The 27,906-nt window shown below is 35.1% G+C and overlaps 1 protein-coding gene and 1 long non-coding RNA gene across 6 annotated transcripts in view; one reads left to right on the top strand and one right to left on the bottom strand.

Annotated features, from left to right (window-relative positions):
- Positions 1-27,906, top strand: part of LOC117242620 (protein cordon-bleu-like) — a 96,319-nt gene that overhangs the window by 9,637 nt on the left and 58,776 nt on the right. The window contains exon 1 of one of the 5 annotated variants that reach the window (XM_033509449.1): positions 10,429-10,560. The exons of 3 other annotated variants lie outside the window; for them this stretch is intronic. In XM_033509449.1, the coding sequence (XP_033365340.1) occupies positions 10,496-10,560 (65 nt within the window). In that variant the 5' untranslated portion in view covers positions 10,429-10,495. Of the gene's footprint in view, positions 1-10,428; positions 10,561-11,934; positions 12,299-27,906 lie in introns of those variants that run through there. One more of the 5 variants, XM_033509450.1, reaches the window with a different exon arrangement.
- On the bottom strand, positions 21,335-22,410 carry LOC117242637. The gene is made up of 3 exons (XR_004495310.1): positions 22,351-22,410; positions 21,956-22,073; positions 21,335-21,883 (listed from the first exon to the last, which is right to left on the bottom strand). It is a non-coding gene; the product is annotated as an uncharacterized LOC117242637 (long non-coding RNA).

Raw genomic sequence — 27,906 nt, 5'->3', positions numbered from 1 at the left:
GTTACAAGATTAGAAGATACTTAAAACATCAGATTCAATATAATACTAGAATATTTATAGCAATCTTCCTAGGACCAGAATATCTGGCTACTTACTTCATTCACTTGATGAGAAATTAATGTTCATAGATAGAATATTGTATAAGATCATAGATATTATAAATTAGAAGATTCTTAGAGTATCAGATTTAATATAATTTTGGGATACTGCAATCTTTCTGGGATCAAAGTATGTACATACCTCTGTACTCACTTAATTAAAGATTAATATTCATAGGTGGAATATTATGTAAGGTTACAGATTTTACAAATTAGAAGATTCTTGAAGCCTTAGATCCAACATAATATCGGACTGGGGTCATTATTTCTTCCCACATCTGAGAAAGATTAATATTCATAGATGAAGTATAGTTCTTACAAATTAGATCCTTGGAGATTGGACTACAGCAATTCTTCTACTATCAAAGCATCTTGAGAAAAATTAGAGTTCATATTAAATATCAAGTCCAATATGATTATGACTACTGCTTCATCAGAATTCTTTTCAAATTTACAGTTCATTCCAACATTTCAGATTTCCTTGAAGAAAACACCTAAAGCTCCTAATAAATTAAATTTATAATTTAATTAGACGAGTCAGGAAAAGCTACTGATATGTACCAGGCAATTATTCAAGTTCCAAGAGAGTATGAAGCACCACCCTGTGCCATAATGTGCATTATTATCATAAGATTATTGGAAGATGCTTTCCTGAATTTAATGCTGACGATTTTACATGCACACTGGCCACATGTGAGTGTGTAAACGGCCGCAAAAGCCGGATTTGAATACGGTGATTAGTGGTTGCTACCGTTAGAGATGGAAGGAAAAGACAAGAGCAACGGTGCGAATCATAATTGCGATATTAACGTTGCGTAAGTTATTAGCCGGTTTTTATCTTCGATGCCAACCGTGTTCCCAAGCTGGAACAAAGTGTTCCCGTTCGAAGGACGTGTGTTCTTAATGATCCTCCGGCGTTAAATGATCATCCTTGTTTCGTTTCACTGGCTCTTCTTCATTTGTTCAAGCCAACAAACATAGATGAATATTTAAAAATGTTTTATGTGCTCCTCTGTTTGTATAAAAGTGAAAAGGTGCATTTTTAATTGAGATCCATTGAGAATGGTATTATTAAGAAATAACTTGATTGGAAAGGAGATATAAAAATTGATTGCTTTAATAGTCAAGCATTAGCTTGTTGAAGTTAAAAAGCTACAAGGTTATTGTACATTCTGTAATCAATAATTCTTCTACATTTGTTTCAATGATAGGAATAGAAAAATATTTTACAATATTGGATGTGTATTTCTTCATTTCCATAAAAGTGAAAAGTTGCATTCTCAGTTACAGTTCATTGAGAGTAATGTTAATGATAATAATGATTTTATATTTAAAAAAAGAGATACAAGATCTTATTATTGGCTAGTTTTGATCTCATTATGTTAAGAAATTTTATCAGGATATTCTACTACTTTGCAGGAGAAAGCTACCATTGGTCAGGTGAATAATATTAATAAAATTTATATCTGGAACGGTATGAAAGTAGCAGGCTATGAGTTTATATATCACATGATATGCAAAGGAATTTCTGAAGAGTATCCAATCTTTAGTACACTGCAATTCTATCTACAATAAATATTCAGTGTGAAATCACCACGTGCTTCTATATCAAAGATCTTCTTCCTTAAACAGACTTCTTGCTTGTACGTGATAATTATAAATAATCTGTAATATCCAATCTGCGCATTAGATTTTTTATCTTAATACCCCTTAATTAATCACTTTCCATAGCTTGCCCAATTTCATAGCTATCCACGTTAATCGATTCCCCAAATAATCACCTAATTATCTAAAGAATCATTAATTGGCCCCTATGCAAACATAATTCAGCTGGTTTTAATCGATATAACTGTAGGTTCTGCAATTGTACCATAAGAACAAAGATCTGAAACAATGTTTCTCCTTGATCTTCCTCAACAGACTTGCATAAACCTTTTGAAACTACTGAAACCTGACGACACTTGCACAGAATAACGTCTAAGGCTGTAAATCAATAGAATCTCGTACTTCTATATGTATCACACTGAAGTTCTAACGACTGATGATCTTACCTTTTACCATTTATCTAGTTCGTCGTACTCGTCCCCTTTCAATAGCCATGCAAGAAGGTTACATGAGTCAGAGTATGGACGTCGCGATTGTGCCTTATCTGGTATCGTTTCCTTCGTCTTGGTTTTTCCTAGCTGGAAGTACAACTGGAATCGTGTCAGCGTGCTTAATTACTCTAGAGATCGCCGGTATAAAGCGGTATCGGCTCTTCTTCGCCGCCCATCCTCTTTTGCTGGTAAAAGGCCATCTGGTGACTCATGAAATGGGACAATCTGTTGTCTACCATGTAATACATTTCATAGCTTAATTTTCCAATGGTTTTGTTCTAAGATTGTTGATCTTTTTTTAATATTTAAATCTAGTATTTTGGAAGTTAGTTTCATTCAGAATGAGATGAAATATATTTTTTAGAAAAGAGAATAGGAGGGATACGATATTTCTATGTAATTGATTTTATAAACGTTAAAATTTAAAAATATGTTAAAAATTTGACAACTTATCCGAGAAACAATTTTGTTTAGATATTTGTTTAATTCATAGCATGCAAATTTAGCGTCTTGGAAAGTTTAGCTTAAGAAAGGAATAAATTATTTTCTTTTTTGCAATATATTCGGTATAAGGAATATTGGCAGGTTTTGAAAGAATGGCCGTTATATTGCAATACGGATAAAAATGCGGTGTGGAAATGATGCACGGTGGATTTAGGAAATTGGAAAGCCGAGTAGTTAGGAAATCGCAAGTTAGAAAATAATGCATGTTAACATTTGGTGAATATCCCGTAGCCAACAGTGAAATAGGATATTTCTTAATACGTTAATAAAGGGTCAATTAAATTAATTACCATTACCATTTATTCCAACAAAATCATTGAAAACCAGGTCAATCCAGAAATCAGTCACGCCACTTTTTTGTGAACAAAACAAATTTCCTGTCTCTAGTGTTCCCTAGGAATTCTAGGGTCCCCTAGGAAATCTAGGGTCCCCTAGAAAACCAGATGCACAGTAATAACGCCTCAGATTAAAAGAGGCGAAACGATAAATTGAAAGAGGTCGATGTAACTGCAACTATTTAGGAATATTGCTGGTAGCAATAAATTCTGAAATCACAAGCACAGATGTAAACACAGTCAGCCAAGAAGCAAGAAGTAAGAAGACGTGTCCGAAACGTCGAGGATGGTGAATACAAGCTCCGGTAAAAGTAATTACTTGCCAAGAGGAATGGTGTACGCGTGTAAAACACTGGAAACGATGCTGTGGATTAAACATAATCGATTGGAAATAGCGGTTCACCCGTGGAAAGGAACGTTAATCTAAGTCCAGCGTATACCGGGGGCCGGAATTAGTTTGCCAGCCGGACAATCGCGCATTAATCTTCCAGTTCTGTTGCGTACGAAGGTGGAGGAAGGAGGGAGAGAATGCTTCCCATTAGGGAGAAACCGGGGATTGTGAGAATCTGGCTTTTGGGACCAGCGGCATCTCAGCGAACCACAACAATGGATCTGCCTGGAGGGATCTTGAGTGAAAGAGGACCTCCATCTAACTGCACATGGACGACCTTCGACAAGCACCGTTCTTGATCCACAGGAAACCACTCTGGGATCAATTGTGGAAAGACCTGGATGAAGCAGTGATCTTGATCATTGGTAATTGTAAGGCTCAGAGATTGGATCAAGTATGTTAAGGTGGTATGTATTTAGGGAATATTATTATAATTCTTTACTGTTTTAATTTTTCAATTTGAGCATCGAGTTACCTAAGGGATACTAGATTTCCTAGGCCCTAGAGGAGACCAGAACTATTTTTCTTAGAAAAGACTTGTCAGGAGAATTGGCTAATTTTTGTTCTTGTATTTTTCTAACTGTTACTTGAGACAGTTTTATTAAGCAAAGGGAAAAATCTGAGCTGAAGAATGTCGACGAATAGAAGGAGTTGTGAAGTACAACGATACATAAAAGTAAACTAAGAATCGGTGGAATTGAGGTTGCAAGAAGCAGCAGATGGAAAAATCAATAAAGCAGAAGTCTTTAAATATACTCGTAAAAGTGAAAACTGAAGAATCTCCAGGTCTGTGAACATAATAAAGTCTGCAAAATTTCTAAAGAATCAATGCTGGACCGAAACTTAATTGACCATAGAAGAATAAGTATAAAACTTGGCCGATAAAGAGAAAGTCCAATAATAATCTGAAAATATTTAAATTCAAGCTGGCCAAGCATCCCAAGCAGAAACCACATTGAAAGAACAAGTAGAGCTGCTGGAATGATCTTGTTAAGGTGGGCTGATGAATAATCCAAGAGAAAAGAGGAAAGAGATCAGGGGAACGCCAATGTTGAAATGGGCAAGAGAAACTGGTCGAGTTTCGATTTTCACGGGATCTGGTCCGGCAAAAATCACGGGTTGGACTGCTTTTCTTGTTGGCATGCCGTCCGATAAGCACGGTGTTAAGGTTACCTAAGCACTTTCTATGCCAGTCGATGGCCGGTCGCTTTGAACGAGCCTCGATTCAGAATGGAAATTATGTCGTCGGCCGCTGTTACGTGGAATGTTGTTCCATGATAATGAGGGACACCACCAAGGATACGTGCCTACTGAAACTGCTCTGCCGTTTGGCTTCATTCACTAGGAGCTTGTACGCCATAGCCACTTTCTTTGAATTATTAATGTGGCCCAAGATTTCATGCCAGGGAACATGCACTTAATGCGATTACTGCTATGGCAACTCTTGACAATTATGATAATTCATTCGCTAGAAGTTCGCACACTGTTGCTGGTTTCCTTAAATTATTACACCGAGCTTCGCTAATTATGTATATGTAAAACAAGTATGGTCTTTTAAAACAGGGTATTAAGGAAGGTGGATTTAATTCTTGATACTAGGCGAAGCAGATAGCATATTCAGATAGCAATTTTTGATACAGTAGAGTTAATTTAATTGTCAAGGTAGTAATCTTGCGTTTCAGTAATTTTACTTATTTTAGCTATTTACTAGGATCCATTTCAGTTACTTATTTTGCCTTTCTTGATAAAGATACATTATACATATCTTTTATAACTTTGAAAGATCGTTCAGACGACCAATGTATATTGTCAATATAGTGTTTAAGAAGCTGAAGCATTGACAATAATACTGATAGGCTAACGCTCGTTGAACCTAACTGGTCTTCTTCTCCTTTTTGAAGAAAATGGATATGTCACATGGAATAATCGCCTATTTTTTTGTATTTCTGAATCTAACTGGCTCTCTTCTTAACTTCTTCTTCTTAACTGTGTCAAAAAAGCTGATTATCTTCTTCTCTTTTCAAACACGCCAAAAATGAGATTTATCATGTGGTCCTCTCATGGTTCCTCACTGGCTAACTAATGTCTCACGCCTGCAGCAGCCGAACGATTGAAATGCCCCCGCCAAGCGGTGGATCGATGGAACCCCGATGAATTCATATCACTTCCCGTCAGAACGGAAACGCGATGGTGCCGCGGATGGAATAACTGAACGATTGGAAACGCGTCTATGCTTGTACACGATCGTTTCTCTGCAACTAGGCGGGGCATCCTCGTCGATGCATCCCCGTGCCAAAAGGATGCGTGTCTTCAATGTTAAACGGCCGATCATCCACGGGGGGAATTCAGATCTCGCCACGACACGGCTATCATTTTAAATCGGACGCTTTTTCCTCTTGTGCATATTTCTCTTGGCAACCGGTCGTATCCAAGCTGTCGTGGTTCCACCACAATTTGCCAGCAACAGGTGATGAGTTAGCATGATGCATGGGTTAATATGATGGGTTTAATGTAGTGAAACTTGGAATCAGCTACTTACTTTGTTGCTGGGGGAGAAGATATAGCAAGTACGTACTTTGGTTGGATGTATCAGTGGATGGAACATCTTATCAGTATCTATTATTCACTTAATAAATGGTAAACCTCTATTTATAGAGCGGATAGCCTAATTTACTTGTGGATAGGTGGATATTTATGCAAATTGTATCTTTATGAATACAATTAGAAAAATAGAACATGATCACTATGTGCATGTATAGGAATTTGTATCAGTTATTAAGTACTATAATGAAGAGTTGCTTTGAAGAGTTTCTTTACCATTTTGGAACTGTTTTGGGTCCTTGGTTTACTAATTTTATTATTTCTTTTATTTCTTTCTATTAATAGATTCTTCTGTTATAGATTTTCAGGTGTGTAAAGAAGAAGATTTTAGAAAATTCAATAGTTTATTACTGGAAATTGAACAAGATCTTTTCTTCTTTTTTCACAAATGAAATTAATGATATTGAAACTGTACGAAATTAGAAAAGAAGTAAAAGTGTCTAAAATTACTTGTTATATAACAATGAATTTTTAAAAATTTCTATATATGCAAGTAGAATCTTGAAACCTTAATACAGTTAATTCTTCCAATATTTAGAATTATCAAACTTGGTTCCCAAAAAAGATTCATGTCAATCATCCACAACGTGATACCACTATAAATATTAAAGTTCTATGCCATAGTTGCAATTCTCAGTACTCTCAGGACCTCTGTTATAATCATCAGAACACTGAATATCCTATTTTTGAAAGTGACGCGATTCTTTGTTCCTCCATCCATGCATTTCCAAAGTTTTGCATAGTAAAACAGTGGGATCACTGATTACGCAAGAGTTAGGGATCCGGCTAATTACCGGTAATTACGATTAATTACAGCTGATGGCAGGCTCTCTGGCCCAGCTCTGAGAACGACACTGTTCTCAGACAATTTGTCGGCTGGTGTTGAGATTGCATTCCGAGTCCTTTCGAGAATGTCCTCGTTACACACCGTTATCTCGTGCTTCTGCGGATCTCACACGCAGGCTCGACGCCTCTGAAAATAACAATGAATTCGTAGAAAGTACCCGCGAACAATTTACATGCACGCATTTGCCTCGCCTAGTCGTCACTCTGGCTCTACGCTATCCTTTCACTGCCGCATTTTTCCTGGAACCATGTAAAAACATAGTGTTCTTCGTTCTTCATTAAAAGCTAACTGTTTATGACGCTTTTGTAGCATTTAGAACGTTGGTTTTTCTGCTATTTGAAGTTAGGTTAACTTACCTTAGATTCGTTTAGGTTAACTTAGTTTAGATTAGATTGTGTTAGGTTAGTTTAGTCTATATTAACTTAGATTACATCAGGTTAGATTAAGTTGGTTTAATTTAAATCAAATTGACAAAGTAGGTTAGGCTAGGTTACATCAAGCTATATTAAATAGATCAGTTCAGTTTAGGTTAGATCAACTAGGTTTAGTTAGGGTAGGAGAAGGTTGGACGGTGAATTTAAAAAGAAAAAGGTTAAGTTAGATTAGGTTAGGTTAGATTTGGGGGACAGTTCAGTTATTTTTAAAATATACATACATCCTTTTAAATTGAGAGAAATGGAGAATTCTAAAATTGAGGTTAAAGAAGAGAAGAAAAAAAAGTAATGACAGGACAAAGAAGTTTCTTGCTGATTGTTGGATCCAAGCAGATATGCAATGAATGAATACGATAAATAAAAGTAAATCACACGTTCGTTTCTTAGAAATTGAACGCTAATAATGCCCAAATTTGTGTTACGAAATTCAGAAACTAATACTAACTGAAATTGATCGAGTAGCTGTCATATGGCTGTGTACATAACCTCGTTCTTTGCTTTCCCAATTTCTACATATGTCTCTTCTCTATTTAAATGATCACATCTCATACACGCATACCAATTGATATAAATCACATCGTAAAGATATTTTCATGATCTACGTCAGTGTCAGAGACAGTAGCCTCTAGGAGCCAATAAATCTGTCTTAGCAGCCATAATTACATGGCGGTATAATGCGTTAACCACGGAATTACAATGTACGTATAGTGAATATTTGCATAGCTGGAAGTTCGTTTGAAAGTAAATTGAGCAATAAATTGACGGTAACAAGATGGTTAGAGTTCGAGGATGTTACTATGAGATTCGCGTGAAATCGAGAGCTGACGAAAATGCGCCGGTATATGCTCGAATGCACGCTTATCCGGGGAGATCTCTCGGCGTTTCGGAAGCGCGGACGGAGCCATGCTTTCTAACTTTTGCCTTGTAAATCGCGCTCCATCGGAAGACGTGTGCGAACCGATAATATCTGGTCGTCCCCGTTAACGTGAGCGGTGAAAACGGATCTGACTCTTTTACCTTATCTTTTCGTTAGGATTTCATTGATTAATTGATGAAATCATTAGTTGATGAGAAAATATAAACCAATGCTTCATTGAATATTTTGGTTAACTGTTAAGGTGTATACTGCTACCACCAAACTGCCACTATTACTGCTACCACTGCTACTATCAAATGTCCTAAATAAATATAAGCATCACCAAATGTTATCCTAACTTTAAGATCATAGTGTACAAAAGTGGACAACACAGAAAGCAAATACTACTACATATTGACATTTTTGGTTAATTATGTTCATAGAATACATGAATGTTTTTGTTTCTAAAAAAAAGCTTTTGAAATTAGTCTTGTAGGAATTAAAGATGTAATACATTACAATCTTGCAATTATGTATTTGCAGTTTTTTCTGTTACAAATAACAAGTTTTTGTTCTAAAAAAAAAGACTTTAGAAGCACGTTTTTAGGAACTGAAAAGACAGTGGAGTATAATGTTGTAATTTATTTAAAATTCTTTCTGTTGCAGGTAACAACTTCTCCCTTAAACATAAAATATTAATATTCCGGGAATTCTCGTGGGATCAGGATTGAGAAAGCAAACTCGTATGTACATGTGTTGACTATAATTAAGGTAGGAATGAATTTTATTCATTATGCGAGCGACGTGAAGCGTGCATGCCTCCGTGGCGCTGCAATCATGCTCACAGTTGCGCAGGTCGTGTTGCATACATCACAGGGGCTCTTTCTTCACTTTTTACGATTTACTCTGTTTTCATTGCGTTCTTTTTATGGAGAGTTATTTTATTTACGAATTAATCCGTATCTATTTATATACATAAAATAAAAAATAAAAATATATATATGTATATTCTTTAAATTACAATATTTACATTAATTAGCGAAAGACAGTTGAATATATCCCGATGATTTAAATCGGGTATTAAATTGAATGTATCGGAATAAATTCTCCCTGATGATGCTCGAACTTTCCAAGATTCTCCGGACAGTTTAACAAACCAAATCCTTTCCTCTCTCATCGCGTTTCTCGAATCATGACGGACGCAAGAAACGATCCATAAAACTCGCGAACAGCTGTTCCTGTGTTTTATGTCGATTTTTATATTTCGATCTGGCATTCCTCAAATCGTTGCTTGTGCAATCGTCTTTCCTGTGGAATTTCCTGGAAACAAAAACTTTTCTTAATATAATTTTACTGGAATAATTCGATTCATGGATACTTTGTTTTTCAATGTTTATTGACGCGCTTCCACTTTCAGGACAATCACATTTTATTTGCCTAATAAAATATTGGTTTATTTTTTGTTGTTTTAAAACTTGACCCAATTACGAAAAACACCATTTATATTATTATTATTACTATCATTGTACATATTACTGTTTACTGCACTATATTCCTGTAGTAGAATTTCTATTTTATTACTTTTTTTTCATTAAGGTGTAGAATACGCTAACAACGTATATTTTTGTTATTTGACAAAAATTTTAATCATTTCAATTATTCCAAAACTATTTCAATTAAAATTTAAATCTTCAAACTAATCTCAAAATACTATTTCTATTTTCTAATATCGGACTAAACTTATACCACTTATACCACTATTTCTATACTGCTTTAGTGGCATTTTTATTCACTATTATTATTCTTCTCTTTCCTTGTAATATTTACATTGCAATGTATGATGTATATTATGCATTATAAAATATATTTTTATTATTTTTCATACTAAAATGTTATTATAGTTATTTTAATTGTTTGTATTGTAAAATAAAATAGAACAAAATCATAAGTATGTACTATTAGCAATGAATACGGTAATAGTATATGTGGCTCCACCAGTCGTAGGAAACCACATGCGCAGAAGCGCGTGCCAGACATGCGCAACCGCAACGAACAATCCGTTGCTTCGATTGTTTGCCTTATGTAAGTAAATACATAGTTTGTCCGTCCTTTTCCCATTTTTCTCGATTGAATACTGCTTTTTCGCCTCTCGACGGCAAAGAAAAGAATCAAATGGCGGGTCGTAACCAAGGTGTAGTGTTCAGAGCCGGCAGTATAGCAGCTGCCACCGGTGTTTTAGCACGCGACCGTTGCCAACGGTCGTTGTGCATCATGCGTAACCCTCATACGCACCCTCAGTATATTTTCAAACACGTTCGTGAATAGTGCCGTTCATGTGTCTGTCGAGAAATTCAACAAGGATGGGCTTGAAATTGCGACGTATCTTTAAAATATTTCGGTGAGTTAAATCACAAATCTTATCTTACCCCAACTGATTTGCGTATAATAGTTCGTAGTAATCACAAGTTGTGTAAAAATTCTACGTCTTTTCTTGTAGACATAAACATCTATATAGGTTATGGTACCACAAATTGATTTTGTCCAGCACTAAATTTGCTGTAATCGCTATATATGTGCAAATATGCAATTTTTTTTATTGTAAATACGTATAATGGAATTCCTTAAATTATCTTTCAAATTTATTTAATTTCCAAAAATTTGTTCAAGTTAAGTATACAAATCATAATCATGAATAGTGAGTTTTCATTTATTTTAATACACAGAAAAATCCTTAAGTCATGTGTCGAGGTTTACCTTAATGTTAAAAAATTTTAAGATATTTTAATTTGGATTAGCATTTACACGAGTTAATTTTGCTTGTTTCATAACGAACAACCAATTTCATTAACAAAAAATACATCGAGGATTTTACGAGCTGTTCATAAAACCTAGTTCCAGCTAGCCGATTGCATTTCTGTTCACCATAGAATATTTACTACGTTAAAATCGAGAGAAAGTCTTTTGTCAATGTGATCGCGCAGTCGAGTTCAATTAGCCATTTCTTATTAGGAATTCATTGTATTTATAACAACGAAGAATGCGAGTAATTAAAATGTAATTCCCACATTGAAAATCTCAATTCACTAGATTCACGTAAGAATTATTTCATACTGTATTTCTGAATTAAATTCATTCATTTACGGAATCTGCAGTACCGTAATTCTAATTGAGAATCTCTCGATCTGTGGAGAACGCGAAACTGTATACATAGAAAGCCGGTCACCGAACGGGAAAAAAGACAAGTCACATAACCAAGAAATATACCACTGGAATTATTCTAATGTATTCTAATGTCGATTCTGAAGTCCCTTATTTACACTACCATATACAAGTATCTTTAGACACTTTAGACACTTGTAGCGACAGTACATGGATGTCAATAAAATTTATAAATTAATTAAAGTGTATATTTAACTGATATTGCTACTTAAAACAAGCTTTATCGTATTACATTAATGAAATAATAATATAGATAATATATATGATTATTACGACAACACCTAATCTAATTTTTGAAATACTCCTTGGCAATAAGAAACAATCATTCGTTTATATCTAATGTAGCAATCTTAAATTTTAAGATAATCGCAGAAAATTTTACTTTCTCGAATTTGCAAAAAATCTCGAATTTCTTTTATTATATTTGGAGTGTCGGCGACACGGGCCGAGTAGCATGCGAGGGCGCCCGAACGAAAGTCGGAGAGGCTCGACGATGGGGCGCGAAAATTGCCGAAGCTACCCGCGCGAAAGCCGTTAGTTCTCGATCAGTCGTAGTCCGTCGATCGTTGAGTTTGGACTGTTAAACCTCTCCCTCCGGCGCGTGTACCCTTCATCGTGCTTTCATCTACTTATTGTTATCGTTGCTACAATTTTTACATCTCGAGAAGGACATTCGAAACGTTCCATTCGATCGGGTTTCTAAATAACAATAAATTGTTGTCGTAAATCGGGAATGTGATTGTTCGTCGGGGACCGGCATAAACGTTCTCGAGTCTTTCTGTCAACCGTCAAAAGTGTTAGTGAGAGAAAGAAAATTGAATTCGTGAGATTCGTGACCGGAAAAGTGCGTCTTAGAAACTAGTGCAGAAGGTCACGTTCAATGGCTGTAGGAATGACAACAAGAAATTAATCATCCGGTGAGTCGATTATTTCCCGCCATTTCTTTCTTATTTCGCCAATTCAAATGTTATGAAGAATAAGTTGCTTCTCTTTTCGTATGTAAGAATTATTTAAAAATTTTGAAGTTAGAATATCGAACATTATCGTTTGTATACCATAAGTAGACTGCGTATTTTTATGCAAATTCATATTTTTAATATATTCATATTTTGTATATTGCACCAGTTCCCTTTAGAAGCAGTAAGTAATAAATATTGAAATTTATAAATTCATATTTTAGCAGTCCCTCGTGAGTTGTCAAATGATAATAGAAATTGTAATAGAAAATAGGTTACCAATTAAGTTGAGGTTCTTGTGTGAAATGCAAGAAACGTTGGGAGTCATATAAGTTATCATAACAGTCACTTTTGCGATGTTTCGTTTTAATAGCCACGATGTAATTCTATAACGCCATATTTTGTTCTTTTAACAAATTTTAACCCCTGACAAGAAGGTTCCAATCGATCATAGTAATACAAAATTGACAAAAAATTAATAAAAATATCGCGATTGCTTTAATGTAAAATTGTCATATTGTTATATTTATATTTTTTAGATTATAATTTTTAAAATTAGAGTATTTTTGCGTTTGATCGAAAAATATTTAACGTTGAGTGTTAAATAATTTTCTCGGGTAATAACACAGCGTGTGATAGTGAGATATCATTTTCTGTTCGGTACTGGAGGCAATTTTTCAAACATTTTCCCGTCTTATCAGCCCTTGTAAAACGTAGACAATTCATTTCTTCAGCAAACATCGCAACTACTAATTGCTTCACGATTTCGTAGGATCCTTATCGTTCTGATAAAATTGTCACTGAAAAAGTTTGAGCTACGATCTCGAGATTTCTCGATAAATATCGCATAACGCAGTTACACAATGCAAATATGGCGACGCTACAAAGTCATCCATTACGATGTAAAAATTGTTTCTTATACGATCCGATAATTTATGTTCCCTGTAATTTTTTACCATGAGACCATCAATAATATCGTTTTTATCGATGAAATTTATGATTTCTCGTCGACAATTAGTCATCTGAGTTTTATTCTTCGTTTTTCTAAAATTTGTTGTCGTGCGACTATAAACTTTGCCGCGTTTGCCTTGAGGTTTTTAAAAATTCTTTTTGTTTTAAATCTGCGATAAAAAGTTGACTGTTTTGATTTATTTTCCATGATAAATACGTCGCGTTGCCGGGAAAATATGTTTCGAATCGTTTACCTGCTCTCGATTCGTTTTCGAGATTTCGTAAATCTCGCGATAACTAAACACTCGTACAAATTTGCCACGTATACGTATCACGCGTTATTGTGTAAAATCCAATAACAATTCCTGGTAATACCTGCAATTTGTATACTGCAAATAATACGCCATATTATAAAATCGTATTAACGAAAAGAAAAGAAGCAAGGTTAGGTTATGTTAGTAACACGCTCAATGACAATTCGGCTAATAATTTCAATTAACATTCCATGTTAGATAAAACTGAATTAAAGAATAGAAATGAAAGAAAGCTAGATCAGAGTACGTTAGCGATTTTTCGCCGAAATAGTAATGGAAAAGAAGAAGCACATACCTAGTTCAAACAGTAGGTAAATGTTGGCAAATTTTGTTGAAAGAGCCGGCAGTTAAATAGAGAGCGTCGGCCGTCGGCTGTTTGCACGGCTTAGCTCGTGTTTGAGGTTTCCCTTTTAGTATTTCTGGTTTCCCGATGCTATAAACGTCACGAATCCCGTGTTTGTACAAGAATCAATCACAGGTGGTCTTTTGACAGCCGTGTGTTTGTTACGTAAAACCAGGAGTAAAAGAAATGAAACGTTTCGCAATGTGTTTATTCGTAAAATAAAAGGAGAAAGATTCCATTTGTATTTTTAAATGACGTGTATTCTTAAATCTCGGGTGGAGATTATTTTCTCAATTATTTATTCGACAAATTTAATCGATACGACGAAACGAATTTGTCGTAGGTTCGTGAAAAGAAATTTTTAAACTTCAAACTAGCGGAATAAGATCCATAGATTACATGAAAATGCTATCAAATAAATAAAACTACAAATTTTGACTATTCTTTAATTAATACAACATAAAATTCGACATATAGAACTAAACTTAATATTATTTATTTATTTCCTTTAGTCTAACATATATAAACAATAAATTATAATACCAATAATTGGTAACAATTTACACTATAACTTGAGAGTTTATATGACTCACATGTAATCATTACAAGATAACAGAAACGTGTTTTAAAGGTTACAAAAATTTTCGATAACGATATAAAATAATCGGAGACAAAGCGTATCAAGATACAACGTATACATTTCGAGAGTGTGACTGAACGTAAATAATTTCGAACGTATGTAAACAGTCTGTTTATGACCTCTCTACCACGAATATTGTCTGTCTTTCTCTAAACACAGTCTTCTCCTCTTTACATTGTTTTCTTTTCTCATCTCATTTTCTTAGAATTCGATCGAACACAAGCAGTTGTCACGTTCATTCCGTGACACGCCCATGTTACGTGTAAAAATTATTTTTTCCATTGCTGCTGGATAATCCGTTAGCCGGCAAAGTTTATAACCGACCATCTGCCCGACGACCGGAATAAAATAGTCGAATGGCCCTAGGCGCGTTTACCTGTCCGCCATGTTGAATTTTGTATTTCGAACGCATCGTAACACGTCCAACACGAAGTCAATACATTCATATGTATATCGAAGAGAAGTAAATTCTCGATACATTTATTAGCGTTATTATTTCCTTTCTAGCGTTCTAGTCATTTTTTAAGCAGATAAAAGTAAAAAAAGACGCTTTCCAATTTCTTTTAATATTAAATGTAGAAATCGTGGTTACGAATGCTTTAATATTATGGTCAGTTTCGAACATCACTTTCACATTAAGAATTAAATGTTTAAAACATTAAGAGTGTAGGTTGCGTTAACGCAACATATAGTTGCAACGTTATTCAATCAGTTTAGGTTATCTAATTCTGTTTTTTCAACATTATAGGTACGAAAGGGAATTCCAAGGATCAGCTTACATTTTTTTTCATTAGCATTTCTTCTATATAGATTCTATGATTTTATGAAATCTAAAGAAATGGACATATTCGTGACATAAATGATAAACCATTGCCCGGCCGTTAGCGAGTTAATCCCTATACGTACTTTTGTAATCGACTGATTATTTTAACCGTAGATTAACCTTAATAATATTTTATCTCACCAAGATATGTTCATAGCTTTGTCGGCTGTTTCCTGTTTACGATTAAAATTTGCGAATCTTGCTACAATTCCGAATATATATATCTCTCTCTGAACGAATCTCTATAACGCTCGAATAACTTTCCTTGATAATTAATTAGGTCGTTAATGGCGTAATTGTTAGATATTAAATACGTTATGCAAGGAGATGGATGACATCGCTAATTTCATAATTGAATAAGCATACCAACAAAGTTGATATCAGTTGGCTATCAGTTAGTGTAACTTTGAGCCGCTATCTTATCTAGTTTAGGCTGTACGTGCATATCGAATTGTATGTTTTCATCACGTTCATTCATCTTTTTATATTGTTTCTTGCTTCTATTGGTCTTGCAACACGTAGGGTATTGCAGATGCACGGACACTTTCGCCGTCGGTCGAGTTTTTGCTTCTCAGGCGTGTATGCGTACGTGCATGTGTATGCGAGCAAATATCCTGGCCTTGATTTGAAAATCTGGGCCGCGTTGCACCTCGTATCGATGCCGTAATCAGGCAGTGTACAATGACTGCTTGCATACGCTTATCTTTCACCTTTTTCTGCCCATTGGAAGCCAATTTACTTTGTCCTGTGTGTATGATCGTTGACGAACCACCTGTGTACTGTGTACCTCAGATTGTGTACGGCGGCCATGATAAATGGGGATATTTTAAATTAATATGTTTTGTAGGCTGTGGATTTTTATGCAATTTTTATGTAAATTTATCCTGTGGATTTTTATGCAATTCTTGTGCAAATTTATGCTTTGTATTTCTTCACAATTTATATTTTTGCCAATACAATTAAAGAAACAGAATTTAAACATAAATTTGTTTCATCTTTTATTAGAGGTTATAATGACTATCGTATTTTGTGTATTTTATTATTATACAGGGTGGTTGGTAACTGGGTGGTGGTACAAGCGGAAAGGGGGTGATTCTACGCGAAAAAAGAAGTCGAAAATATAGAATAAAAAATTTTTTTTTTTAATTCTTCCATCGAGACAACGATCTACAGTGAGATCGGTTATAACGAGACGTGATAAAGTGGCCGCGTACCGAGCGAATATTCAAAGTCGATTTTCTCGAAAACAAAGCCTCGAACGAAAAATTTTTATTCTATATTTTCGACTTCTTTTTTCGCGTAGAATCACCCCCTTTCCGCTTGTACCACCAGTTACCAACCACCCTGTATATTGTTGTTGTCGTTATTATTATTATATACTACATTATTACATATTATTATACTTTTGTATATCATGTGCATTTTTTGAGTACTTCCAAAGCTTCAAATTTCACAGAAATGTGCAAAAATCCGCGGTTTAGAGGTTGTTCTATGGACTGGAATATCTGCTGATTCAAATGGATATTTAAAGAATAGTGTTTTGCAACGAAGATATATTTGGAATTAATGCCTAATAAAAAATTGAAGTCATCAATTTAGTTGAAACTAATTCTCAGTAAAAGTTTTTTTTTTAATTAAAAAAAATTAAAAATCGGTACAACATGCGTACACCTTACTCTTTGATGTGAAATAAAAGCGTCCTTGAAAAATGAGAAAGATCAGCACGAACAGGTGGCAGACCACAAGTGTAATGACTAATCCACGGTCTATGTTTAGATAAGGGCTGCGTGTGCCAAGGTCATCGACTCCTGAAATTACTGGTTTCGCTTCATAATCATAGACTGATACGCGAGAGAAAGTCGTGAGTGATTAAAAAAAAAAAAAAAAAAAAGAAAAAATACTATTTCTTGGCTAAAAGGTGTTCGCTTGCCACTACGCGATTGTTTGATAGCTATGTTCATTCAAAAACTGGTTTATCAATTATCCGCGAAATAATGAACGGCCTGGCATAGGAAATTGAGAAACCCGAAAACAGGAAACGGGTTAAGGAAAGGAAAGTTCCGCAAGAAATTATAATCGTCATATATGTATATATACTGAAAGCCTTGAATACTTTGCAAACGTCTGTTTTCTCCGACAATGAGAGACCTTGATCTTATATGGATGGAAAAAACTGAAAAATTTCGACGAGGTGCTGTTAAATGGCTCGATTCAATTTAAATTCCGATTTACTTATGGAAACACGGTAATTAAATTAGTAATTGGAGATCAAACGCGAAACATTATCTGTGTCGTTAATTATACATTAATGACCGGCATGATTGATAACCTATTAGGTTGGCTAACGATTTACTCTGAAATTACATTGAATATTTCTCTGGTCGTAATTTTCCTTCGTGGAAATAATTTCTTCTTTGAAGATAGTCCTTTCGAGGCCTTAATTATCAAAGAAAGATGCTTAAACTTTTGTACGACTCGGATAAGACCGAAGGATAGCTTGATATTTGGTTTCAACTATTTTTGTGAACAATTTGTACTTTGAGCTTAATGGGAAACCTAATTAGCCAAAGTTGGTTAACATACATCTAATTTGTTTATTGGACAAATTTTGAAAATCGTAGCAAGAACAAGATCGTCATTGCAAAATGGTAGCATAAGCTTCCTTCGCATGGAATCACCCAATTGTCGATTGCATCACAGTTATCGGGCCACCCTGTATATAGAAGGCGAAAAATTGCTACAGTAGGAGGTAATAATCGCTCGGTATGTAAGAGGTACTGTTATTGCCTGTAGATTCAGCGAGTGTGTCGTGGAATTTGCATGATTTCCGATTATCGGTTCTCCAGGCAGACGCGAGAAAAAGAAAATGGCGCGACGAAGAGGATGAAACGGGAAACAGTAACTGCACAGGGTTCAGGCTCACGTAGACCGCGACGAAATACACGTTACAGTTGGCAAACAATGTATTACGTAGGCGATTTCAGTCAGTGAAACTTCTTTTCCGTGATTCTGTTCTTCGTACGAATAATTTCTGTGCCTTCCTGTACATCAATAACAGTTCGAGATTCCTTCCCTTGTAATTTTTATATCGGAATATTTATATCTTCCTTAAATAGCCGTGGCACTACTATAGTCAAAATAGAAGCTAATGAAACGAGAATCACGTAAAATAATTTAAATTACAATTGTATATGAATAGAAAGTTCTGAATCTTTCGAATATTTCCAATAAGATTTTAAGTTAATATTTAGGGAACTAGGGAATTATCTTTCGAACTTTCTTTTGTCCTCCACTGTACTTCATTACAAAAAGTAGAATTGATAAAGTGAGGAATTATGAATTTTGCGTATATTCAGTTATTAGAACAGAGACGAAATTGGGACTGAGTATTTGAGAAATTACAATCGATTAAAGTTTAAAGAATAGAAGAATTTTGAACTTTCAAAGTCACATCTGGAAGCTTCCGATTAGCAATTACTTCCGGTGCGATCTGGAGGGTCAAAGAAAGTCACTCGTCGCTTTATTACGCGAACGAAGGACCCATGTTTGGTAAAACTGGTCGTAATAAGAGACATGGGATTTTTATGACGCGTTCCATTCGAGGGAACAGGTCAGTATCATGTTTCACGATTTTTCGTTTCTTTTACGTCTTACATACGTACGCCATTTTGTTTGGAAATAAATCGCCGAACATTAAAAAAGAAAAAAAAAAAACGAAATATCGTGAAAGTACTTACGCTCTGTTATTCATCGTTGTCGAACGAAACGTAAAAGTGGAAAGAGAAAATCCTTGAACATGAACGGGAATAAACTATGAGTCTTGCGGTACATCGGGGTACAGTTTAGTCTCAGTTTCATGCGTGACGACCTAACACATATATCAATAATACACGTCGTCTATTTCTGTTGTATCCGTTAAATTATTGGAAACACAGGAAATATAAAAATACAAAATGTGAAAGGATTTAATAGATGAAGTTATTTGCAGAAAATTGTCACTCCTAGCTTCGTGAATAATTATCGTCGCCATGTATTTATCAGTTTATCTAGAACTCTAAAACCTACTACTTTTTCGAACCTATCTACGAAACGGTTGTTCTTATAATGCCAAAATCACTTCCATTTCCAATTTTAAAACGAAATCCTCGATAATTATCGCATATACAATCGTAGAATGCGAATATCGTGACGTTACAAATTGAAAACAAATTACAATTGGAAAATTGTTCTTTGTACATAATAACATAAATCGGTTAGTAATACTAATCAGCGAAATTTATCTAATCTAAATATCTGAATACCTAATCTATCGAAACAAACCTTGTATAACCTCAAAAATCTTCTTCCTGTATACAGAATTCGTTCGAAAGTACGACTCTACGAATCTTAGGTTGGCAACCACGATTTATGTAGAAACGCACGATTAAGTAATACGTTTGTTTCTGAACCGTTTACGTAAGAACGAAGAGAGAGAGAGAAGGTGTACAATTCACGCGACTCCATGTTCGCGCATGCGTGTAGCAGCATTGTACGAGACATACCGATGTCGAGTGAAAGAGAAAGAAAGAGATAGCGGTTTTAGGCTCGGTTTTCCTCGATTTTGTCAAGGTCGCGGGTATCGGTCGTCACATGAGTGCATTTTGCATGCGACGCAAAGCAGACGTGTAGGATGCACCGTTATTCGCCCTGAGACGCTGATGCAGCGATAGCTATACATATAAATGCACAAGTCGATCTCTCTGCCTCCATACAGATCGTTTGCCATCCTCTCGAGCGATGTTTGTAGCTGGCGATGTTACTTCGAGTAGATAACACGTGTACAATTATACATTGTAGGTCGCCTGCATATGTTTATACACATGAAACCTAAATACAGAGACATATATCTTTCACATTCTAAATATTGCAATGAATATTTCAGATGTATTTTCCTGTATTGCGTGCAACTCATATATTTTTCTATACTTAAATCTCCCATAAATACACGGATATTCGTTTTGTTATAAGTTGCGTGGAGAATAAAAGAAGAACAGGGGATACCAAATTTAGCGATTTTATACTGTATAGAGTATTTTGTTGCTAGCAACTGGAGTGCACAGTTATGTATTATAGATCATGTACGAAGAATAAGAGGTAAATAGGAAATATATATATATTATAAACAATAGTATTATAAACAAATAGTATTCAAGGCTGAAGAGGTTAAAGAAGCTAAAGCGAAGAAATCAAAGAGATCAGTTCCTGATGAACAGTTTGAAGAACCTAGAACTAGCAAAGATCGTGGCTCTTACAAAGTCACGAACTCGACATTGGTCGAGGGGGATAGAGAAACATCTATAAAACTAGATAGAGGAGCGGATCGATCGATGATCCATAGATAGACGCATCGATCATCGATCCTTATCCAAGCATATCGCACTTTTATTATGTGTATCGGTGATTCTAGGGCCGATGATCGTTGCAGAGGATCTTGGATACGCGATTCTCTCGTCCTTGATTGAAAATCCATGTAAGAAATGTAGAAAAATTGAGCCGGTTAATGGAACACGTTCCAGGCAGCTTCGAGTTGGATAGAGTTGCTTGTTGGTCGGTATTGGACGTGATTCGATAGAGAAATAATATCACGTACAATAGTCTGAGGCGTTGGAAAAAGTTTGACGCGTCTAGGGAGGAATGCGGATGAGCCTAGGGAAAATTTTCATAACTCTGCATTAGAATAAATAGAACTTTGATTTGGAAAGATACAAATTGTAATATGAAATAAAAAAGTTCGTTAAAAAGCGATTTCGTATTTCCTTTTGAATTTTAAAGGAGATTCCCCCTTTCCAATATTGTATCACTAAGTTCCTCAAAATCTCCGCCATAGTTAAAATGCTATCGCAGCTAGCTTCTCATTGGTGTGGTAAAAATCAGATTGCCAATAATTATCCTTGCACTGTAAGAAGATACAACTAGCAAGAAGTAAATTCTAGTGGATATTTTTGTGAAAAAAAGAAAAAAAGCGAGATTTGTATAATTGTATATATGCCTATATATTCTAGCAATGTTGCGTTGACCCATTAAATAACAAATGTATTTATTTGATTTCAAAATATAGATTCTAGGGAGTTTAGATATACATGAATATAGAGAATTTTGGAAAGGGGGAATCATTCTCAAAATTGAAAACAAAATTCCGACACTTCCAATCACACAAAAGGACTGTTACTCTAAGGGGAAATTTAGAGAACTAGGAATATCTACATATTGATTTAATATTGAAGAATTGAAGATATCGAAAGTATCAGAGAAGCGGAAACGAACAACTCAGACTAAATATTGTCAATAAAGGAAGAGGTGGAAATTAGGTGAACCGAATCGCAATACTGAGAAGGAAGCCGGGTTGAAAATAGTTGGCGATTGTGTAACTGTAAAACGCAAGCCGCAAGAGTTCAGCTTTTTTTTTGGTCAGATCGTCTTGACGGAGTCTAGTCGCCTAGAAAGGATACGCTGTTGACTGGTTCAATACTTTCCACGTTAGGATTACATTTCTTAGCTATAGGCATACCAAAGTTCGTTTTAACAGTCCTCTTCTTTCCTATCCTTCTACATAACCTCACAAAAAGACTATCCTTCGATCCTTCGACCACTTAATCTCTTTTCTTCTGTTTATAGTGATTTTGTATCTGGAGTAAGTATGTATTTGTTATATAAGACACATATGAGATAATGTCGTTCGAAATATTTATTATCTTGCCAATGTCTTTTTTTTGTCTCGAATTCCATTTATAAAACTACGTCGAGATTATGAATCTTTATGAATATAACCTATTTCGTGAACATAACCTAACCCAAGTACAATTTATAAATATCTTACTAGACAGTATTTTACTAGACTGCGCATGTTTCTGAGCATAAATTCTATAAATATCACAAGTATTTTACTTCAAATATTCTATATACTTTCTCATTTGTGTATCTGTGAGTTCCTCTCGAACATAAATTATCGATATCAAATTGAAGAGACTTTAATTCTATTTTCTCACATGCCCATTAAAGATACTTCAATTAAAACAAGCGATAGTTTATCACTGAATGGAAAGTTTGTAACAACGTTGAGCTCCTCTATTGTTCAATACCATATCGTCGTTATCTTTGTGAAATAAAAATCGCACCGCTATTCATTTCACGTCGAACGTCTCGAGATAAACGATAACGTTACACGTTATATGCACTTGTGTCCCCTATTGTTTTGACAGTGTTGTGTCAAGCCTCTTCTCTAATCGTCTATAATTACATACTAGGTAGCGTTTTATTTTACAAATTTGTAATCGCTCGGATAAGCATCAAATGAGCATGGACTATTCTTAAAACGGAACTCTCGACAAGTGTAATTTCCTTCACCGGAGAATAAAACGAGAGGCTAGTCTGAGAATTTACATACCGTGTACTCGTATAGTTGTACAACGTTGTTACGTGTATACCAGGTGGTCGATTTGTAGCGCTTTTTTCATCAATTTCCAAACTCGATTTTCTCTTAAACTAAGACTTAAACGAGCAATTTATTTATTCCATATTTTGTTCTTATTTTGCTGATAGGGAATCGCCTCGTGTCCGCTTGTACGTGTTATTCGGTCACACCCTGTATAATTAGTAAATATAGCTACTATACAGGGTGGTTGGTAACTGGTGGTACAAGCGGAAAGGGGGTGATTCTACGCGAAAAAAGAAGTCGAAAATATAGAATACAAATTTTTTTTTTTTTTAATTTTTCCATCGAAACAACGATCTACAGTGAGATCCGCTATGACGTACCGCGCGCGTACCGAGCGAAACTTCAAAGTCGATTTTCTCGAAAACAAAGCCTCGAACGAAAAATTTGTATTCTATATTTTCGACTTCTTTTTTCGCTTAGAATCACCCCCTTTCCGCTTGTACCACCAGTTACCAATCACCCTGTGTAACTGATAATGTATATAATTAATATATACTTATATGCACGACACTACAGTGTTTGTCTTCAATTTATTTCAATTGTACGAGTTGCTGCAGCCACATTGAAACTCTCACAGCGAGGATTACAATGTATCTCTGATTACTATTCACCACGTCGGTTATCATACATTTTTTCTCCGAGTTGCCCCTTCTCATTCGATGCAACGAGCAAATACAATAAAGATGAAACTATTACCAGCCGCGAGTAGATTTATTGCTCGAGATTGCATCTGCCTGTGCGACGTTTGAACAGTAATTAAGCGGTTTTTTAAGGTCGTCACTAGCGAAAATGATTGATAAGAATGTTAGATAGAAGAAAATTATAGTGCTTTGTCTTCTCAGCTTTTGCAATCCACTCGCGTGTTGCCATTAACATGGTGTATTAATATAGAAATGTTTTGTAAAAGTCGCATTATGCAACAGTGTCTTAAAAAGTAGGTATACAATTATTTAAAATAAGATTTAAAGGCTTACAGGCTGGCTAAGTTTTCTCATGCTAAGGTTTGCACAAAGATCACGCTAGAAAGCTATAGTAAGTTTATCTTTCTTGACTTCCTGACTTTTATGTCACTTGGCGGCTAAGAAAGTAGTTTATCATAAGATAAATTATTTATAGAAATATGTCTTATACGTAAACGGCTCATTAGAAAATAATTGTTGCACAATTTTTAGGTCAAAATGTAAGAACCTAACCAACTATGGACCTTTATTTGACAAGCAACCAGGATTTTCATCGTAGAGGGTTAAAAAGTAATAAAAAGCTTGGTACACCACACTCATAGTTGGTTTCTTTTGAAGCTAGCAATGATATTCCAAGCCTGGATGCATGAGATCATAGATACATGATGATTCTGAGATATGAACTCTTATGAATTCTAATATTGCTTCATCAAATTTAATTGTCTTCTGCAGTAATGTTTGGAGAAATTTAAATACTTGGGAAATTACTGATTAGGGATCATAATCCTCTAGCCTGAGGTCATATCGCTTCCTGTGGAGGCTTCTTCTTGCTCTGGAAACTGTGGGAAAGAGCATCCCTGAGAAACGTCTCCTACAAAGAATTAAGTATTCATCTGTAAGCTTACTTTTCTCCAATATACTTTCCTAGAAACTCCTAGGAACATGAAACAGAGTTCTTTGCTTTTTATTTCAAACGAATAACAATATCAAATAGTTGTTCCAAATAAAATAGCAAGTAAATTTATTTGAAGATAAAATTGCTTGCAAATCAGTCCTAGAATCTTTGAAAATAAATTATTTCATTATAATTCTTATCCTATGAAAATGTTCAATTACAATGAAAAATTTATGAATCCAAGTATAATAAAAGACACTTACTTTTGTAATTGCAATATTTTCCTGTAATCTGAGAAGTTCATTTTATTTTGTTAATATCCAATCCTGGCACGTAATCATAAAAAAGATCATTACGACCAATTTGAGAATAATTTTTGAGTGATATGAGTGTGGTTTTATCTCCTGAGCAGAATTTCTCTTCCACGCTTTGGACCTAGGGTCCATCGTCAGTTCCGCTGAAAGAGAAGTGTCCGAATTTAAATCAGAGAGGCGTTCATTAAAATTCAGAGGAGATCAGGCCGGATGGCCGTCTCGTTAACTCGTTTCTCTCCTCCATCTTTCTTTCTTTTCTTTCCTTTTCTTTTTTTTTTCTGGATCGTGAATAATATTCTTTTCTGCTCCCCTGCAGTGACCTTAAATTCTCGTTGCATATTTTCTCGATTCATTGGGTGTAGGGAAATCGAATGTGAATCCTGCAGCTTTGTAATTGGGACGAGTTTCTCCCCGGGCGAACCGGAAGTTGCCGCGTCATTGGATTCAGATGTTCTGTTCGACTTAACCTATACGAACGATCTCTTTCTTCAACGATCATTTTCTTTTACGTAGTACGAATATCGTAACATAAGCAGAAGTGAACATAACCTTAAAATTCCCATTCTGATCTCCATTTAGGTTAAGGTATGTTGAGAAAAATATGAATTTTCATAAGTATCATAATTGTAGAAGTTCAACGAAATTCTTCAAAGTTATGGTGACAACGAGATGTATAGTTTTATTAATATTAGGTAAGAACTTTTTTCTCAAAGTAAAAATTATAAAAGTTGCATTATAGATGGGAAAACGCATGGTACTTTTAAATTTCCCGCCAATCTTTGTTTGCTTAACCTTATTGTTAGTCACCATAACGTCGAAATTATTGAAGCGTGTAAGTTGGTCGAAGATTTCTAATATTTCAAACTTTTGCATAGATTTCGACCTAGAAACACGGCGAAATGGAAATACAGTTTTACGATATTGTCGCTAAAAAATCAAAGAATATGGTTGCTAGAAGACCAAAAAATGTTGCCTCTAGAAAATAGAAAAAAAATTGTTGAAAGAGATACAGAATGTGGAGTTGTGCATAGAATTAAAAAGAACCAAGTCTGATATTTTTCAACGCCGTGAAACAAATTACCAAGATACGATAGCGATTAAAAATCTTCAGACAAAAAAGCTTAATTACACGCTTATCAGTAAAACGGTATACTGAATTTTATTCATCCGGCGAGTGATACGCAATAAAATTAATTCGCAATCAGAGAAAGAAAATCTGGTCTGAAACAGCTTTCGTTGCGCCAATTTGCATCGCTTCTACAGCCTGTCTCATTCGGCTAATCGATCCTTAATAGTATAGCGACGCTGCGCATGGCCGGGGAAAAAGCGGCAAAAGCTGGTTTGTCCCGAGCAACCCTATACACTAGCTTTCGTGTTATCGCTTTCTCGAGAAAAAACAGGTGGACAAAAAAGAAGCTGCGCGGCTGCGTATAAACACAACAGGGATGGCCTCTGTGACGTTGGTTGGTCTTGTTAAGAGCAGCTTTTAGCTTGTTCAATCGAGCTGAAACTTGGTATCGTTTCATAGAAACCGGGCGAAATTGAGAGACGTTTTATACAAGTTTCTTGTGCCAACCATGAAATACTGATATTGCGTGGAAAAGGAAATACTAGTTGTATAACGCGTGGGTAGATGTTTGTTGGATCTTTAATATTATTTTTCGATTAGGATGTTTTACTAGTACTAATTTACGAAGAAGAAGATCGCGTTACTTGTTAATATAAATTTAGCGTTACAGTTATCGCAAGAAGGTAACGTAAATGGTAGGAAACTGCAAGGTAAACTTCAAAAATAGTATCTGCAATATTATTAGGTATATTTCTCCGCTGCTCCATCTATGCGGTCGATCAATGTGGCTTCTGAATGATTTAATAATTATCCATCACGTAATTTCCAAACGGAGAGCCCTAAATTTTTATTTCATTATCATAGTAATATACAGTAGAGTTTCCCTTATCAGAATTAACAGGCAGATAAAATTAATATATATAATGTATAATGGAATCGTCGAATGATGGAATAATCACAATATTTCTCATATGAAATTTCATTTATTTAAATACAGATTAAAATTGATCGACAGATTCTTGAAATATTTATGGACCGCGTACCTTTTTGACTGTCAAGTCGCGTAACTTTTTCAACGCAAGTAACTGCACAAAGTTACCTTCTTTTTCTACCTTTCTTTTTGTACCTCGAACCATGGAAACCGTTTCTCGAATGCCACGAATGCTTCGGCACGACAAGGCACCTCGCCATTACCACTTTCGTTCGCTCTTTCCACTTATATATAAAATCGTCATTATCGCAATGGAACTATCTCGTTACATCGGTATATTTGAGCTTCTTCTACCGTCGTCGATATATGAGGAATCTACGCGGTTCCGATAATTTTCAATATCGTTCTTTTGTATTTTCATGTCTCTGATTGTAGCTTCTCCCACATCGTGTATTTTTACTAATTCCATTGCACTTACAACATCTTGCACGGTTTTTAATTATATTTTATTTTCATGGTTAGAACATTAGTTCTATCATATACATATACGTATGCATACAGCTATAAAAATGTCTAAACGCTGAGATACACGTAGATATGTACCGATAGTACTGTGGATATCAAGTTTCACTTTTTTGTTTTGTTTCGAGTTTCGTACTAGATGCTTCTAATAGGAATTCACTCAGCCGAATAAGGGAAAGAAAACACGGCGTACGAACACCGATACAATATTTATCTACGTTTTCGAAGCGGAAAGAGTCGTTCGTTACTGGCAGATATTACGTTCGAATAACAAAGCGCTCGGATGTCAGCACTAACCTTACCAGAGCCGGTCAAATGACCGGTTTCGAAATTTCATGTAGAATTCTACATTTATCGTTATTTCTTTTAACTTGAACTTCCTTTAACTTTAAATAAATTAATTACTAAAACTAACTTCATTAACCCCAATTCTTACATTATGCGATTAACCTAACCTCAATTCTTACATTATACGATTAATTAATTTCTCAATTTTCCTTAAATATAAGAATTTACATAAGGTTAGGCGAACAAAAGAGGTAACAACGAGCGTAGAATTTTCAAGCATTCGAACGTATTGCCGTATCTAACGAATCTATCGTAAAGTCTCGTT

The sequence above is a fragment of the Bombus vosnesenskii genome, unplaced genomic scaffold, assembly GCF_011952255.1.
Source record: "Bombus vosnesenskii isolate JDL3184/JDL3185 unplaced genomic scaffold, Bvos_JDL3184-5_v1.1 scf7180000016274, whole genome shotgun sequence".
Classification (NCBI taxonomy): Eukaryota; Metazoa; Arthropoda; class Insecta; order Hymenoptera; family Apidae; genus Bombus; species Bombus vosnesenskii.
The sequence above is the reverse complement of the archived record's forward strand: the minus strand, read 5'-3'. Positions and strand labels throughout refer to the sequence as shown.